The 18306-nt window shown below is 42.5% G+C and overlaps 1 protein-coding gene across 2 annotated transcripts in view; it reads left to right on the top strand.

The window, feature by feature from the left end:
• Wwc3 (WWC family member 3) overlaps positions 1-16972 on the top strand; it is a 103969-nt gene extending 86997 nt beyond the window's left edge. Inside the window, exons 12-23 of one of the 2 annotated variants that reach the window (XM_005074154.4) lie at positions 1473-1593; positions 2597-2671; positions 3565-3651; positions 4600-4792; positions 5153-5320; positions 5818-5969; positions 7364-7529; positions 8657-8821; positions 10512-10604; positions 12154-12381; positions 12987-13114; positions 14426-16972. In XM_005074154.4, the coding sequence (XP_005074211.2) occupies positions 1473-1593; positions 2597-2671; positions 3565-3651; positions 4600-4792; positions 5153-5320; positions 5818-5969; positions 7364-7529; positions 8657-8821; positions 10512-10604; positions 12154-12381; positions 12987-13114; positions 14426-14492 (1643 nt within the window). In that variant the 3' untranslated portion in view covers positions 14493-16972. The remainder of the gene's footprint in view (positions 1-1472; positions 1594-2596; positions 2672-3564; positions 3652-4599; positions 4793-5152; positions 5321-5817; positions 5970-7363; positions 7530-8656; positions 8822-10511; positions 10605-12153; positions 12382-12986; positions 13115-14425) is intronic. The other variant, XM_021229552.2, reaches the window with a different exon arrangement.
• Positions 16973-18306: the final 1334 nt, after the last annotated feature.

The raw sequence follows: 18306 nt of genomic DNA on the forward strand, positions 1-18306 counted from the left end.
GGTCACCATTTGAGAGTTTTATACCTTCAACTCCTACTGGACAGAGCCTGCTTCTGTCCTTAGATGATCAGAGCAGAAGCTGCTTACCCTCATGATTGGTACTACATATAATTAGAAGGCCAGCTTTTGTTTACAGTTGCCATTGAGAGACCAAAGGCTATGCTTATCTGTTGAATGTCCTGGGTTTAGTTGGTATGGGTAATAATTTGGTTAAAAAGACAGGCAGCTGGCTTGTTACTGCACTCATCCTTTCCCTCAGTTCTGAGTGTCAAGTTTTCAGACTATGGAACTTGGTTAGCCAATGAGAAGCATAAAGGCAACAGAGATACTAACATTACTAGCAAGTGTCAGCATAGCAGTGCTTAGCTTGGGGTAGCATATGTCTTCTGTATTTTAACAAAGTATGTCCTGTAAAAAAATAGACCCCTACATATATAACCACATGTAACATTAAAAAAAAGGTTGAGTAAGTTTGTATTGGTTTTGTTTAAAGGAGCCCATTTCAGTGAAATAAAACAGTAAAAAATAGGTAAGAAAATGACAGTAATTATGTTTGGCTCTTAAAAGTAGATACGAAAGATAAAAATCAAAGGCTCAGGAATAGTAGCGTTGTGACCCAGGAACACTATTCCAGAAGCTAGTAGAGCCCATGGTGGCTGAGATAGCTACTGCAGTGAGCTCAACAGACGATGTCCGTCTCTGTGTAAGCCACATAGGTCTCCAAGACAATATTTGCAAGGGATGAATCAGTGTCTTTGTTTAGATCACTAATTCTGTTAGGATATATTTGGATAAGTTTTCAAAAGTGGTCATAAAAGCAATGTCAAATAGGTTTATTGCAGAAAATACCAAATGGCATAAAGAAGAAAAGTGAAAAGTAACAATTCACTGTAGTTGCTGTTCTTGTATCTTTGTTCTTTTTTGAAGTATTTTTATTTTTTAATCAGTCAGAACACAATATATTCTATACCATTATGATATATTTGAACAAAGTGTGTTCTGGGATTCTGATTCTCCCTATCTCCTCCAACCCCCTGCTACCTCTCTTCCCTCTTTGTAGCCTTCCTCTCCCAGACTCTTAGAAGTTTCACACCACTGTCACCTTATGCTCTGTGTGCTCATCATCAAAGGGAAAATACAAAATGTATGAGTCCAAACATATTTCTAGACAGTTAAGATGCCAATGCCAACCATAATGGTGCATATCATAATCCCAGCATGCAGGAGAATAAGAAACATCTTAAGTTCAAAGAGTCAGGATTACATAGAGAGCCTCTGCCCTTTAAAAAAAAAGAAAGAAGTCTGTTGCTTTCATTTTATTTAGCTTTGTTTGTTAGTATTAAAGACAATCGCGCACAGTGTCTATCTGCATGCACATGCCGTGGCTTGTGACTGTCCAGCACTCTACCATAGATGTCCTCTTAGCACCCTGTGCTATCACCTCCTGACCCAGGTGTATCCCTTGTTTGCAGCAGTGACCCTCCGGGAAGATGGTGCCAAGAGGTTGGAGAGGAGAGCACGCCGTGTTTCTGCATGCCTGTCAGATTACTCCCTTGCCAGTGACAGTGGGGTGTTTGAACCTCTAACCAAAAGGTTAGGAGACGACCCCCTTGTTTCCTTTACTACTAAGTACATTTGCTAGAGCATTACTGGTATGTACACAAAAGATCTAAACGGAAATAGATTCTGAACTTTGTTTACAGTCCCATGCACATTTTTCTTCCTCCTTTAGTCTTCCGGAGGCTGGGCCTTAGAACCCTGTGAGGAATCTGCCTCTGGCTTCTGTGTGCCATTTGGAGGCTGGCTCTTATTGTGTTGTTCTGGAATGGCTTTTTTTCTCTGGTCCTGGCCAGTAGAGCTGAGAAAGAGCAAGTATGCACAATGCGTACAAGGGACCTGCATTCTTAGCAGTAAAGTTCCTCCCTATCTTCTTTCTTTAGTTCTTTAGCTACAGGGAGCCCCTTGTGTCAAAACAAAGCAAAAACACAGTAAGAAACAAGACACCTATTGCTGAGGCTCATACCTATAATTTCAGCATTATAGAAGCTGAGACAGGTACAATTGCCACAAGTTTAAGACAACCTTGGGCTATATGGTGAATTCTGGCTCAACCTGGGCTAAAAACAGAGGGATAAGTTGGAGAGATGGCTCAGTGGTTAAGAACACTTGATGCTCTTGTGGGGGATCTGAGTTCAGTACCCAGAACCCACATGGCAGCTCACAAACATCTGTTACTCCATCACCAGGGTTCCAATACTTTCTTCTGGCCTCCATGGCCACTACATGTGCATAGTGCATATACTTATGCTCAGAAAAACACTTGTCACATAAACTAAAAATAAACGATTCCTTTTTTTGAACCAAGGGAGGAAGAAAGAGAGAAAGAAGTTTGTGGTCAGGTACCTGTGGGATAACCCATGATGGATTCTGGGGACTGGCCATGCCTTTTGAGCCCCCTTAATGAACATATATACTTGAATCACGGTTTGATAAAGCTCTTCTCAGTAAAGGACACCCTGAGAATGAGAGAGAATATGTATATCTCTAATGCTCAATTCCTTTGGGATAAAACTGATGGATTTACTGTTATGTTCAGAAATGAAGATGCTGAAGAGTCTGCTTTTGGAGAAGCATATGGAAACAATGAGCCCCAGATCTATGTGGGATTTCTGTGAGTAAAGAAGCCAACTTTCTGTTGTTCTTCAAGATGCCTTGTGGAATGGGGCCCACTTGGGTGGTATCCCATCACCTTTGACATTCCCAGTCACCTTTCAGCTTTAAAGATGCCCTGTAAATGGGGGCCTGCATCATTGTGGTTCTCACTTCCATGGGCAGGTGAAGGGGGTGGCGAGACCCAGGTGCTGCTTCCGCATTCTTGATAGTTGCAGTCTTTAGTTTCAGATGAGTTGATGAGGGTAGACAGAAGAGGGGATAGTGAAAAGTGGCTACATTGCTGTCTTTCATCATTGATACCACAGCTGAGGACTGTTAGCTTAGATATGGGAGACAGAAAGGTAGAATGATCAGAGTTTCATCAAACTCGATATATTGGAGGTATATTTTCCATGTTTATGCTAGAAGTTGATAGTGTTCACCATAGTACAGATAGCAGGGTCCTTCCCTTATGCCCAGGGTACGTCATCCAGTAGCCTGTAACATGACACTTACAGATGCCTAGTTTACAGTTTCAGTAAAAGCAGGAGCCATGATGTTCATGCTAGCATAGCAGGATATTCTGGTCTCTCTAGTTTGGGATTGCCCATTCTTGTTATTCTAGTCCAGGTGTTTTAGTACTGACACTGTTGGCATTTATAATCACATCATTCTTTGCTATGGTGTCTCATCTTGTACACTGTAGGGTATTCAGTTGTGTCCTTGATATCCATCTACTTGACATTCTCTTTCCAGTTTTGGTAATAGGAAATGCTTCCAGATATCACCAATGTCCCTTGAGGGTAGGATAGGGTAAAATGCCCCTCAGTCAGTGGCTGCTGTTGGAATTGAATCACGGTCGTTTCCTCCATGGGGAATTTACAGGCAATGAACATGAGCTTTATTTTCTAGGCATGACAGTATGAATGAATATCTCCTTGTGCATGTGCTACAGCTGAGGAACCTTGCTGGACTGGTGATGAAGGAAGACTGCAAAATGTAAGTTCCTGGAGACTGTGTACAACTAGTGATGACCTTCCTCTGGCATTCTCTGCATGAAACAGCTCATTACCTATTCTGCTTGGCAGACTGGGCAGAGGAAAAGTCGTTTGGAAGCCCAAATTTCAGTAAAACAGTATGAAATATCTAAAGTACAAAGGATTGTATGTATGTATGTATGTATGTAATGAGCTTAGTTAATTAGTTGAGGCATTTGGTACACAGTGTACAGCCAAGGAAGAGCCTGTCACTGGAAATATTGAGGATTACCATGTTCTCAAAGGACTGGGTAATGATGGTGCAAGTTCATTCTACTCTGATCCCATGATATGTATCAAGAGGTCTGAGACTGGCTTCATGGAAACCTTGGCTAAGGAGAGGAACAGGAAATGGGAATTGTTACATTTGGCAGTCTTCTACTGACCTTGCCCTTCAGTGGCAGAATTTCTGCTTCTCTGTGCTCTGTGACCCTAGGTGGGTACTTGTGGAGGGTCTCACTAAGGTGGGTGACTGCCAATAATGGTCCATGCAAACCTAAGATAACTAACCCCATCCATTCTTTGTGAAGTAGCTTTGGAAACATGGAGATCCACATTGGGATTCATGTTACCTGGTGGTACACACAGCAGTGATCACAAATATTTCAGCCTTCTCAACTGTGTGCCAACTTCTAGGCTGGGGGTAGAAAGCACAGGAAACAGGCTCTATGTCTGTGGATGCTAGAACTCGGAGGAAAGGGCAGAAGAGCTCTTGCTGAAACAAAGTATCTAGCACAACCTCACGGCCCCCAGTCTTGTCTTGGTCAGCTAGGCATGCTCCATGTAATCTACAGAGATGCACTAGTCCTTTAGACCTGGAGGATGGGGACCACACCAATGATATCATATCAATAAGCGAGCGTATTAGTCCATGCTGCCTACCAACATGTTTCCTCCCCTCTGTTCCCAGCCACATCCGCGTCTACTTGCCCCCACTCGACTCTGGCACTCCCAACACCTACTGTTCCAAGTCTCTGGAATTCCAAGCTCCACTGGTGTTTAATGAAGTGTTCAGAATTCCTGTGCATTCCAGCATGTTGACATTGAAATCACTGCAGTTATATGTGTGTTCAGTGAATCCTCAGCTACAGGAAGAATTGCTGGTACGAATAACAAGACCTCTGCTGGCCCATATGGTGTTCTCCTTCCCCTCTCTTCTCCCTTTCTCTCTGTTTTATGACTCCATCTTCTTTCTCTCTTTCTCCTTCTATTCTTCATTCCTGATTTCATCTGTCATTTCTTTTTTGTGCTTCCTCATTTATGTTTTCTATATACATTGTGTGGGGTGAGGCAAGTAGGGGTGAGGGTGTGCATGGTATAGTGCATATGTGGGGGTCAAAGGAAAACTTTAATTCTCCTTTAACCTTGTGGGTTCTGCCAGTCAAATTTGACATTTTAAGGGACTACAATTATAGAATAAAATCATTGAAGACTGGTTCTGGCTTCTTTTAACACCCATGCAGGGCATTGCTCAGATAAACTTGGCCGACTGTGACAATTCAAACGACATGCAGCTGCGCTGGTATCCTGTGCAGGTCTTTGCCAGCCCTGAGCCGCCTAGGACAAAAGAACCTGTGCGAGTTATGGAGACTGCCACACAGGACACCATGAATGCCAGCTCCGGAAAGACGGTACATGGTCCTGGCTCAAGGAGCCAGTCTTTCATGGCTGTTTTCTTGACTTTGAGACTGGCTTTGCTCCTGGTACTCATTTCTAAGAATTGCAGACTACACATCAGCATGTGTTACCAGTGAAGGAGTTTCAGTGGAAGGAATCAGATGGGAACACGCTAATACACAGGTCACTGCCTGAAAATGAATTTGTAATGCAAGCATATTCACAATTACTATTTTTTTTTGGTTTTTACGAAACAGGGTTTCTCTGTATTGTTTTAGAGGCTATCGGTCCAGCCCAGCTTCGAACTCACAGAGATCCGCCTGCCTCTGCCTCCCGAGTGCTGGGATTAAAGGCGTGCGCCACCACCGCCCGGCCACAATTACTATTTTTATACAAATTGGTGGACACAGAGCTATAGGCACAGGGTGAACTGGCCTGGGAATGGTGGGGTTTGTTCTCCTGTGTGGCCAAGAGGTAAGCTGGTTCTCAAAAGCATCCTTTCCTCCTTCAGGATGCAGTGACAGTGCTGCTGGCCAGAACCACAGCACAGCTACGAGCTGTGGAGAGAGAGCTGGCAGAGGAGCGTGTAAAGCTGGAATATACTGAGGAGGAGATCCTGGAGATGGAGCGTAAGGAAGAGCAGGGAGAGGCTGTATCTGAGAGGTGAGTGCCTAGTCCCCTGCCCTCCTCAGGCCACAGCAAGAGGCAGGACTTTGTACAGTTCCTTAGGGAGGCGAAGTGAAGTTCTTGTAGACAGGCTAGCACTGCCAGTCAGCATGGCTCTCGGAGGAGTGCTTCTGGATGCAAATTGCTTCCTTTCTGCCTTTCTAGAATGTGCTTGGTAGTGCTACTCTTCCATTGCTCAGGAGCTAGATTCTGGTGGGGAATCTCATGGCGATCTGAATAAGAGAAACAGCCAGAGATTTGTGCCCGATCCTTTTCCTTTAAGTCCAGAATTTCTTTTCAGGACTCCCCTCTGCTGAGACTAATAATAACACAGTCCCCCCTCTTAGTTTTTGGAGATGTGTTATTACTGTTTAGCCCAAGGTGGCTTTGGAGTTCTCTGGCCTTAGCCTTTTGAGTGCTAGGATTATAGACATATACCTGACTCAAAAGTTCTTTAAAGTTTTTTGTTGTGTGTTTCATATCTTTTGAGGTACTGAGAACTAAAGCGATGGCTTTGTACATTCTGGGCAGGTATTATACCACTGAGCTACACTTCCACTGTTGCTATCCTTACAACTCACCTTATTGAGCTTTCATCTATCTGCCATTTACAGTGTGCAGTTCACTAATTTGGGGTATAATTGCAGTATGCCATGTTTTGTTTGTTTGTGTTTTAACCATAGTCGGCTATGGGGAAATTTCATGAAATGAAAATACCACCCACCACCGCCAATGTCAGTCACTCCCATTCCCCCTTCCCTTTGACCCTGTTCTACCACAGATCAGCTTTGTCTTTGTGGACTTTACTCCTCTGGACACACTCCTCGGCAGAAGCATATAATCACATGACCAGGCAGCTTCTCTTTTCTGTTGCTGCTTGAAGTGGCCTATCAGTGACTCTTTGTAAAAGCCCGTGAGAAATGGGTGAATAATTAGGTGACTGAGCCCCTCTGGTGAAATGGCTTGACTGATCCTCTATAGAGGCATTTACATGTTGAATTCCTTCCACGGATTTCCATGAAGAATATTGTCTTTGTGAAGTTCACTGTTTCTTCACATGACTTTCTCTGAATTTAGTTTAGACAGAAATGTGCCTCTGGAGCACCTGGCAGAGGGATAATGTACTCTGTTAATGGTCAAACAGCAAGCTGGTGGGCATTTTCTGGTAAAGGTTTTGGTACCTTAAGTGACTCTAGTTGGGTGATAGAGAAATCTAAGTATTGTCTTCCTTAGAAAACAGAAATATTCCTACTTTATGAGAATAGCAGCTGTCTTTAGTCATTGAGCAGAAAGTTTCTCTTTGCTCTTTCTGCTACTCTACTGTGCAAACAGACGCAAAAGGCATCACCTCTGATGAGCTATTCATAGGCTATTGCAATGTTTATCTTTAGGAGTTGGCAGGCTGACTCGGTTGATAGTGGCTGTAGCAACTGCACCCAGACCAGCCCCCACTACCCAGATTCCTGTTACACTGGTGTGGATGCCATCCATGGGCATGTATTTGCTGGCCAGGTAGATACTTACAACCCTGAGAAACTTCAACCCTTGCCTGTTAAGGTAAGTAGAAAGTGTCAAAGGGATCTTTGAATGTATAGTACCTGGCCAGTCCTAGAAGGAGAGAGGGTATATCCCCATACGTATTCTGGGAAGTGTGAGGGTCAGGGTAGAAAAGGGGGCAGGTGTACTACAGGAAGTTAGACTGACATACTTACATGTAGGAGTAGAACATGTGCTCACTAATAGCCATGCTGTATAGGAGTTGGGGGGTATGGAGACGTGTGGCATTTGAAGGTAATAGCAAAGCAAGGGCTCTGTATTACCAAACACATTGCCTAAGATCTGTAAGGGCTTAATGTGTGCTCACTATGTCCTACAGAAATGTCTATCACCCATATATCACAAGGAAAGGACAGCTGTAACTTAAAAAGAGAGCTTTTTATACCATTCTGTGGTGATCCCTTCCCATTTTCAGGGACAACTATGTTTAGAGCAATTGACACTGAAATGCTATTACCCTAACTATCCAGGTAAACATGCTAAACATATTGTCATCAAGGTCCCTGAAACAGCAAGTATGAACTCTCCCCTTGGGCAGTTTATTAGTCTCAGCTTATGCAGCAGATTAGAGTAGCTGGTTTAAACTAGGCCTACAGGAATAGCTGCTATTTTACTGCTTATAACCTTGAAAAGTAGTCACCAAATGAGTGGCTGTGGAGGCTAGATTAATGTTTGTCCCTTCTTTCCTCCCTTCCTTCTTCCCTTCCTTCCTTCCTACCTTCCTTCCTTCCCATTTACATTTTGGAAAGGGTGGGGTTGTGAGATGGTGTAATTGCTACGGAAAATAGCGTGGCATTTCTTCAGTGCATTCTGGTGGCTCATTTTTCTAATTCCACCGCTTACGGGGATAAGCAGCAAGATTGTCATGTGTTCAAGGTCAGTGGGGACTATGTAATGAGATTCAGGCCAGCCTTGGCTACATAGATTCTGTCCCCCAAAATAGAAAAAAGACAGCTGATGATAGGAGTAAGGAGTGAGGAAGTGAACTACTTCGCTTCTTGGAATGCCATTTCCGCGTGGTGGGTTTAAAAAGTCAGGTATCCCAGCAAGAGAAAACATCGGAGAGGAAGTTGTTCACACTAAATGTGTCACTTGTACTATGGAGTAACAAAAAGCCTACTACCTAGGTTGACAAGGAGACCACCACAGAAGACCTTTACCTGGAGGACATAGTGAATGTTCGCAAGGAACGGCTCAGCCGCCGTGCCCGAGGCTCTCCCTTCGTCCGCAGCAGCACCATTGTGCGCTCGCAGACCTTCTCACCAGGAGCAAGGAGCCAGTATGTTTGCAGGGTGAGTTGAAATTCCTCCACCCTTGTCTTTAGCATTTTCTTCTTCATTCCCTTTGTCATGTGCTCATTTTTACTATTTCTGCTCAAAGACATGCATATTCTCCCAAGCCGTGCCAGGGAATGAATGAACACTATATATGAGTGGAGAAGAAGTTGAATGGTAGGCACTCAGCTTGCCACCTGATCCTGAGCCTGTTGATTTCTGGATTTCCTCTGAATTTTGCCTTCCACAGATTTTCACTACTCTGTGTGTTCCATCTCATAGAGGCAGGATAAATGTTACGACATCAGTCTTAGAAACAGCAAGTTAAAATGGGGGCAGTCTTGACTTGGATAGAGGTTTGTAGGTTGCACTAGCATGTTCCTTAGAAGTCCATGAAGCATGATTGAGTGGCTGAGCAGCAAGATACCAGCCAATTTGAAGCCTGTAGTCTCTAATGAGTGCATTCCAATTCACCCACATGGAAATTCATACCCGTTGGGGAATGATGAATATACACAGTCAAATCACATTGGAAGGTTTCACTAAATACCGACACCCAGGTCCCACTCCTAGAGACAGGTCACAGGTAGGACATGAGAATTAGAACTTTTGGAAGTTATGATGTGTGCATGGGACTGAGAACCTGCAGGTAGGTGAACAGGAGATCCAAGCCACTGTCGTCAGTGAAGGGAGTTCAGTGTGTTTGAGCTGATTAGGCAGTGCCAGGATAACAATAACACCACTGACCTGGACAGTGAAAGGGTTTTTAAGGGAAAATGGTGATGATGCTCATATGGGTCATTGCACATACTCATCTGAATACCATCCTCATGGACCCTCTGTAGCCTATGCTCTGCCACAACCACCAGGCAGCAGATTCAGATGTGTTTTGACAATAGGGTGGTAGTGGGGCAGAGTTTACTTCTAGGAGGAAGACTGGCAGCTGCTTCGTTGAGTTCTGTGCCCTGCATAAAAGACTGCATTTATTGGTGATGGTGTTAGAAGCCTTGCTGTTTATATGCATGCTGGGTATGACCACAGGGCAAGTAAGCTTCCATGCCACTGTGTTTCCTGAATATCTCCTGTAAACTGGTACAGAAAATAAAGCTAGGAAGGCAAGACTTGGGCACTCACACAGACATCCATTGATCCACCACCACATGAAATCCGTAGGGGCTCCCATAAAGAAGTGTTTTTTATTTTCCTCTTCAAAAACCACACCTTTCCCTTGACTGACACAGCAGGGTTGGGTGAATGTTGGCTTGTCCTTCTACCAGGAATGAATCCCTTTTTCCAGAAAGTCATTTTACTAAAACCAGAAATTAATAGCAAATGTGAATGATTGCTGAAGACAGTACCTTTTATAAGCATCTTGCCTAATAGCAAATTTAGTTGGTATGGATAGCACAGAAGTTAGATTGATTTGATCAATGTAGACAGTCCACCTGGTTAAGTTGATGAGCATGAAAAAAAGACCAGGTTGGCAATTCTCTTTGCTTCATTTTGGTTTTTGATTTTGTTTTTGTTTTCCCTTAAAACTCTTCTGTAGGTCCAGACACCTGGTGAAAAAAAAAGCATCAACAAAAGGTTTAAATGTGTTTTAAATGTCTAGGAGAAATTAAAAAAGAATACCATTCAGAATACACAGTGACTTAATTAATAAAAATGTTTCATAACTTGTTTCTGAATATCATTCTTTTTGGTGCAGCTTTATCGTAGTGACAGTGACAGTTCAACACTGCCCAGAAAGTCCTCCTTTGTCCGAAATACTTTGGAAAGACGAACCCTTCGCTACAAACAGGTATGTGCCATAGAAACTAATAGGAATCTATATCGGCTCTGTATTTTATTTGTATAATTCTATTAATAGAGATATTATTTTAGGAAATGATTAAATCCTCAATAATTAAAAGATGATCTTTATTTCTTTGTAATTTCTTAATAAAGCATAATAGTGTCATATTTGCATTTCTTGAGATGATTTTATATCATTTGCGATCATTATTTTCTTAGTTCTATTAAAGGAATAACTGTTTCTACATGATATTTTTTCCTTTTTGTCAGTAAAGTAAACTTGACAAATTTGGGCTTCTTTTATGATTTATTTTTACTTTTAATTATGTGTATATTGTATGGGAGTATGTGTACATGTGAATGCAGGTGCCTGTGCAATCCTGAACAGGGTGCCTGATTCCCTGGAGACTGGGTTACAATTGTAAGCCACCTGGCATGGCTACTAGGAACCCATTTCAGGATTCTTTACAAGAGTAGTACATGGTGCTAAATACTTAGCATCTCTCTAGCCTCTACATATGAGTTTTTCAACATAAAACATGCATCTACAAAAACTGTTCTAGCTGGACAGTGGTGGCACACCTTTAATCTCAACCCTCAAGAGGCAGAGACAGGCAGATCTCTACGAGTTCAAGGCTAGCTTGGTCTAGGAAGCTAGTTCCAGAACAGCCAGAGCTGTTACACAGAGAAACCCTGTCTTGAAAAACCAACCCACCACCTGAAAAAAGAACTGTTCTATAGCTTTCATTGCCTTTACTAGCCAAGTTTTTTTTTCTTCTCTTTATCATATGCCATCTTTAAAAGCTGTAGTTTGTAAGGTACTAGGTAAGTCCCTGTCTTTTCTGGACAAGCACCCTTTGGAATAGCTATTTTTAAAATCCAAGATTTCCATGCATTGTTGGTATGCAGAATACTTGCAGACTGGGAAATCTAGAAAGCATATGATGGGACTGCACAAGTTGTGTCTGAACCACATCAGTATGAACTTTGTGAACTGAGTCATTCTTTATTACTTCCTGTGCTCTCCTGTTGAGCACCATCCTTGACCTTGACCATTGGATGCCAGAAACACCCGTGTTTCCTGCTTTCATATAGTTTTTTCTCTCTGTTTTAAACTTTACTCAATTGGGTCACTTTTGTGTGTTGCCAGTTGTACTTTTCAGATGTAAGTCAAAATGAAATCTAAAAGCCAAAGAAAATGCACATTTGCTACTTTAGACATACATTATCAAATGGCATTTCTAAAAATATGTTCACTTTTTATTCTGTCAGCTGCATGTATAAGGGTCTGTGGCTCTATACTTTTACAAACACAGTTGTAGGCCATTATTAAAGACAAAAGTTTGTTGTTCCTAATTTTTATATGGAAGTAGAGATTTAATCTTGCCAGAATCTGGCTCTTTAAAATGTGAATATGGAATTTGTTGCACTTAGAGAAATTCTTGTACCACAGCCATCTACTGTTAATGGTGGAAGATCCTTCTAGAAGGTGAAGCCTACACCATCCCAAGATGGTATACATGCTCACTGGTGTGCCCTCTGCCTGCTTTCCATAGCCCTGCAGGTCGTCTCTAGCTGAGCTCATGGCTCGCACCTCTCTGGACCTGGAGCTGGACCTCCAGGCCTCGAGGACTCGGCAGCGGCAGCTGAATGAGGAGATTGGAACCCTCCGGGAGCTGAGGCAGCGTCTTGAAGATGCCCAGCTGCGGGGCCAGACTGACCTCCCACACTGGGTGCTCCGAGATGAACGGTTCCGTAGCTTACTGAAGGAAGCAGAGCGGCAGGTAACAGGGCTGTGGGCCTGTTCTGGACTCCCACTAGAACTTCCCAGCTGTTACTTAGCGGTGGTTACCACCTTGAGCTCTAGTTGTGAGTGTTCCTATAATGATGTAGTAATTGAAAGGTCTCTGGTACTTGTTTTGTGATATTCTCCCCTACTATGCACATGTTCGGTGGCAATAGTGGACATCTAGAGGTTCTCTGAGGAGAGTGAAGGGCAGTCAGGTCCTCCTTGCCTTGCATGGAGAATGTCCTGGGGCCACTTTCAGTTAGGCCTGGTTCCAACCACCTCTACCACCCCCAGGCTCTTCTGTGGAAATTTCCTCTGTGGATGCAGAGGGGACTGGCCTAGCATCTTCTGGACTCCAGGAATGGGAGTGAACTCATTCATGTTGTTTGTTTGTTTTCTAGTCAGGGTTTCTCTGTGTAACAGCCCTGGCTGTCCTGGAACTCACTCTGTAGACCAGGCTGACCTTGAACTCACAGAAATCCACCTGCCTCTGCCTCCCGAGTGCTGGGATTAAAGGCGTGCGCCACCACCGCCCAGCAATTCTTGTTTTTTTTTAAAATAGCATTAGAGAGTCTTGCTCATCAAATGTTTTTGTTGCAGACAAGACAGACCAAACTTGACTACCATCAAGAACAAGTGGCTGAGAAGATGCTGAAGAAGGCTTCCAAGGAGATCTACCAACTTCGAGGGCAGAACCACAAGGAGCCTATCCAAGTGCAGACCTTTAGGTAGGGGGGGAGAGTGGACCCTGTGGCCAGCATTATGACTCACTGCTTTCCTATCACCTAGCTTAATACAAAAAGCACAGTCACCAGGAATCGATAAGCAGCATGTCCTGCCACTAGTACCATTTTGGTGTTTTCTTCTGATGTTTGTACTTTTTTTCATGCAGCCTGTAATCAGTGTGGAAACCTATTGCTTAAAAGTGCTACACACTTTGATAGCTTATTAGAACATAATGTTTTATCTATAAGTCACCCAATTGCTCTATTTTATTAACTGGCTGCTGCTTTCTGAACACTTGCCACTGTAGGTAACTAATTTACATACATCCTTGTCACCTTTCCTTTTTAATTAACTTTTAAAGGAAATAAAATCTACAAACTGCAAAGCACGTACGTTGTATAGGTTAGCAATCAAAGACTTGTTGTCATGGCAATCAAGTATTTGTCAGCATCTTCTACTTCCACATTAGAATCACTATTGCCTTGGAATTTAATTGTATAGACTGGGTTTACCTACAAAAGCAGGTAAAGTATTTTTTGGGGGGTGAATTAATTGCATCATTATATCTGTATTCTCTGTGGTTGTGAAAGTACAGTGAAGTTCAGGAAGTATAAAAGTAACACATTTAAAACAAACAAATCATAGCATTTGCTGAATCAGTGATGCCATACTGCTGCACCCTCCTTTTGGTTTTCAAACACTGTCATTATCCCCAAAGGAAAGCGCCTCAAACCAACTTGGGGATCAAGCCCATCCCCATCTCTGAGCCGTGCCAAAAAACAGTGTGCTCTCTGTCTCTCTGCATTTGCATCCTCTGCTGGTTTTCTGTGTCTTACTCATGGCATTTAGCATCAGGCTTCTGAAGGTCATCCATATGGTAGCATATGCCTGTGTCAGTCCGTTTTATTGGTAAATGCAACAATGTTTATCTTTTAGCCTTCATGTTTTGAAATCTTTAAAATATTCATATCCTTGTCATAACTAGCATTAAATAGTATAACTTTCTGCCTTCAATTATGATTTAGAACTCATCCATACAATTTTCATCTTCTTATTCATTTCTTAATAGAACAAGTATTTTCCTGTGCACCTATCATGTACAAATTAGTATTTTAGCCACTAAAGATAAGCACACCATAGGGCTTTATACATACCATTGTCACTGGAGATTTAGGTTCAGCCCTCCCCTCTCCACCTTTGTTACTGGGGATTGGTTCTAGGGCCTTGCATAAATTAGGCATGCACTCTGCCACTGAGGTACAGCCATAACCTTTTAAGAATCACTTCTAATGTATAATTCTTTCCGATCCTAGGGAGAAGATAGCATTTTTTACAAGACCAAGGATTAACATACCTCCTCTCCCAGCCGACGACGTTTGATGTAGTGCATTGTGCACATGAAGTATTTATCTGCCTGTTTTATTTTCATGAAGTTCTTAGATTAGCTAAATTTGTCTTTAAAATATTTGTGCAAAGCTATTAATATACACATTTTGTAAAAAACATATATCTATACATATATATTTTATAATAGTGACGGCAACAGGGCTTGGTTTTTCCTTGTTGTGAAATTGACATCTCTGAAGACAGGTTATTTTATAAAAGATCAACTATCATGTTAAGAGTGTACAGTTTTTATGCTGTTTTATTTGACTTAAAGGCTGGAAGACAGAAACGAAGTGAGTTCAGGCAAATTCACTGTATTGTAATTTATTTATAGTACTTTTTTCCTTGAAGGAAAATACTGACTTTAAGGTGTATTTTAAGACTGAAATTTTGTTCTTCAGTATTTGTCATGCAGTAGAATGAAACTTGGGGCCGGTTTTGTTTCTGACACCTGAAACGCAAACACTATGTGCTGAATTTGTCACATGTATCAGTTTCTCATAGGTGCATTAACCATGTATACTGTACACTTTCACTCTCTGTGTGTTACGTTAAAATATCAACTGCAGTGACTCAGTCATACTCTGCAAAGCTGTGTATGCGTTGTAGGGCTCAGTGTGCTGGGCACTGATAGCTCTTCATTGCTGTGTTGTCATCTAATGCATCTTTCTGTGCTTCCCACAATTCTGAAGCTGGCAACAGAGCCTCCGGCATCCCAGGTTTCAGCCTGCCTGTCCACTGGTGACTGGTGGCTGTTCACATTGCTTCCATTTGTCAAAGCATGTGCAGCTGTCTTTACCACCTCTGGCTGCTCTGACAGACAGGAGGGTGAGAAAGCTTTCCCGCTACCCTACTGTTTTGTGAAGGAAAGTGAAAAGAATGAATACAGCAGACCCTAAAGGCAGAGAGGTAACCTTTGAAGGTGCTTTGTGTGTGTGTGTGTGTGAGTGTGTGTGTGTGGAGAGAAGGGCATGTGGGTAACATGGGTTACCCAGCAAGTCATTGTAGGAGAATGTTTGAGTTACATCAGAATGCTTCTCTCATGTTGGAGCGAACAAATATTCCTCATGGAATCCTAGAACTAACTCATGAGGAAAAAATGAATGGAATAAAAATATGCCAAGATTCTTTTAAATGCCAAACAAATTAGTTTGACTAGCCCACATTTATCCTATGGAAACGTGTTTTCTTTCTGAGGCCTTCAATAAATAAATGAAGTAATCACAGGAAATGTCAAGGAAAACAGAACTCTCTTCCTAGATCTTCCTTCCCCTCCTTGGAAATGCCCCCTTTTAATCAGGTCTCCTTTCTCATCACTGTATAACCTCTTCCCTTGTATAGCCCACTTCCATTTTTCAACTTATTACAAATGAATTGTAAAAGCATTTCATTGGCATGCGACCAATCACAGACAGTGGAATTTGTCCGTGGTGGTAAGACTGAAAACCTTGTTTTTTACAGTTGTCATCTCTTGCTATGCATTCCTGTCTCTAGCCTTGCTTTTTGGCGCCCCCTTCCCCCAATTTCCTTTTTGTACGAACCTACAATAGAGGTAGAGACCCAAGGCACAAATCTGAGAGCACTGCCAGTAGCAAGCAACATTGCTCAGCAGGCTTGTCTCCTTTGCCTGCAGAATATTGGAACCTTAACCTATAGCTGACACTGCCTTACAGAGACAGCTCTTCCCAGGCCACTCTCTACCTGGAATGATGTAGCTTTTCTGCCAATGCAAATTAGTTGAGGAGAACCTGCTATGCTAATACAAAAATAACAACAACAAAAACCCCAGATGAACTTTTCAGAAACATCACTGCCTATCTATACCAATTTCTGTGGGAAGCATTGTCTCCCTTCTCATGCCCCACAGAAAACACATGCAGCCCCTACTTTGGGATCAGTCCAAGGAGGAGCACCCGGGTTTGACACCTTTCCATCATCTCTTCCTGCCATCTGGCTTTGCAAAGGTGAATTGTGTGCAGGTGTATTACATGGACTGTTTGCTGCTGTAGCAGACATGGTACCCAACACCCTCACTTGCTTCCCTTTGGCAGCTGCCAACCTGTTAAAACTACCATGCTCAAAATATATTGCCTACTTCATATAAATGAAGGACTATGGGCTTTAGGGGGCCAGAGGAAGTTTACATCTGCTTTGTGAGTTTGTATGTATGCTTAAGCCTGGTGAGAAAGAAAACTAAAGTCTCTGGGCAGCTCTGGTCATGCAACAACCTGAATTCTGCCATCAGGGTCTCTGAAACAGCATTGAGTATAAAAGGGAATTTGGTTTTTCTGCTTTATCTAATCATTGCATTGTCAGACTTTGTTGATTATTGCTGAAATAAGTAACCTGTTGTGGGAATAAGTTAGAATCAGTATTCATCTCTTTGTTTTGTCGCTGTTTTCTATGATTGTGTCATTTGTATCGTTTGAAAGTATTTCTTCTATAAAATTAAACTAACCTGCCTTAAGAACAAATGGAAACATGTGGTTTGTTTTTTAAAGAATATATAATTTGGGGCTGGAGAGATGGCTCAGAGGTTAAGAGCACTGACTGCTCTTCCAGAGATCCTGAGTTCAATTCCCAACAACCGCTTGGTGGCTCACAACCATCTGTAATAAGATCTAGTGCCCTCTTCTGGCCTGTGGACATACATGCAGACAGAACACTGTATACATAATAAATAAATAAATCTTTAAAAAAGAATATATAATTTAATGGAGCCTTTTAAATAAATGAAAATTTGTGCTGGGAATTTAGAGTACATATTTCACACCTATAAGGACTTTGGTTCAGTCTCAACACTGACAAAGATATATTAATAAGGGTACTCAAGAGAAACACAAAACACACACACACAGAGAGAGAGAGAGAGAGAGAGAGAGAGAGAGAGAGAGAGAGAGAGAGAGAGAGAGAGAGAGAGAGAGAGAGAGAATTTATTAGAATGTCTTACAGGCTGCGGTCCAGCTAGTCCAACAATGTCTTTTGGCCAACAGAATGTCCAAGAATCCATTAATTGTTCAGTCCACAAGACTGGCTGTCTTACCCAGGTCTTCAATATACTCTGGGATCCTGAAGAAGTAGGCTCTAATGTCAGTGAAGGAATAGACTTGCAAGTGGGTAGACTCAGTTTCCTTCTTCCATGCTTATGTCTGGGTAGAGGGTGTGGCCCAGATTAAAGGTGAATCTTCCCACCTGAAAGATCTGGATTAAAAGTTGTTCTTAGCTCACAGACTCCAGACTGACAGCCGGAGAACCTGCATAAGACAGAATGTGGGTGTCAGTTGGGGGGCTTGGGCAGTCTATGGGGCCGCTGGCAGTGGAACCAGCATTTATCCCTAGTGCACGAATGAACTTTGGGGTCCCATTCCTATGGTGGAATACTCTGTCAGCCCAGATACAGGAGGGAAGGCCTCCGTCCTGCCCCAAATGATGTCCCATGGGGGACCTCACTCTCCCTCTCTCTCTGAGTGGATGGGGGGAGTGGGAGGGCAGAGGGAGAGAGAACTGGAATTGATATATAAACTAAGATTGTTTTAAATAAAAAATTAATTTTAAAAAAGTGGTTCTTCCCACTTCAAAGGTTTTAATTAAGAAAAAATCCCTCGGGACTTGACAGATGGCACAAAAGTAACTCCCAGAGGACCTGTGTTCAATTCCCAGCACCCACATGGCAGCTCACAACTGTCTGTAACTCCAGTTCTGAGGGATATAACACCCACACACAGATTATATACAGGCAAAACACCAGTGCACATTAAATAAGTAAGTGTGATAGTATTCCTAGGAAGATGTGAATTAATGTCTACTC

This window comes from Mesocricetus auratus, unplaced genomic scaffold, assembly GCF_017639785.1.
Source record: "Mesocricetus auratus isolate SY011 unplaced genomic scaffold, BCM_Maur_2.0 Super-Scaffold_100003, whole genome shotgun sequence".
Lineage (NCBI taxonomy): Eukaryota > Metazoa > Chordata > Mammalia > Rodentia > Cricetidae > Mesocricetus > Mesocricetus auratus.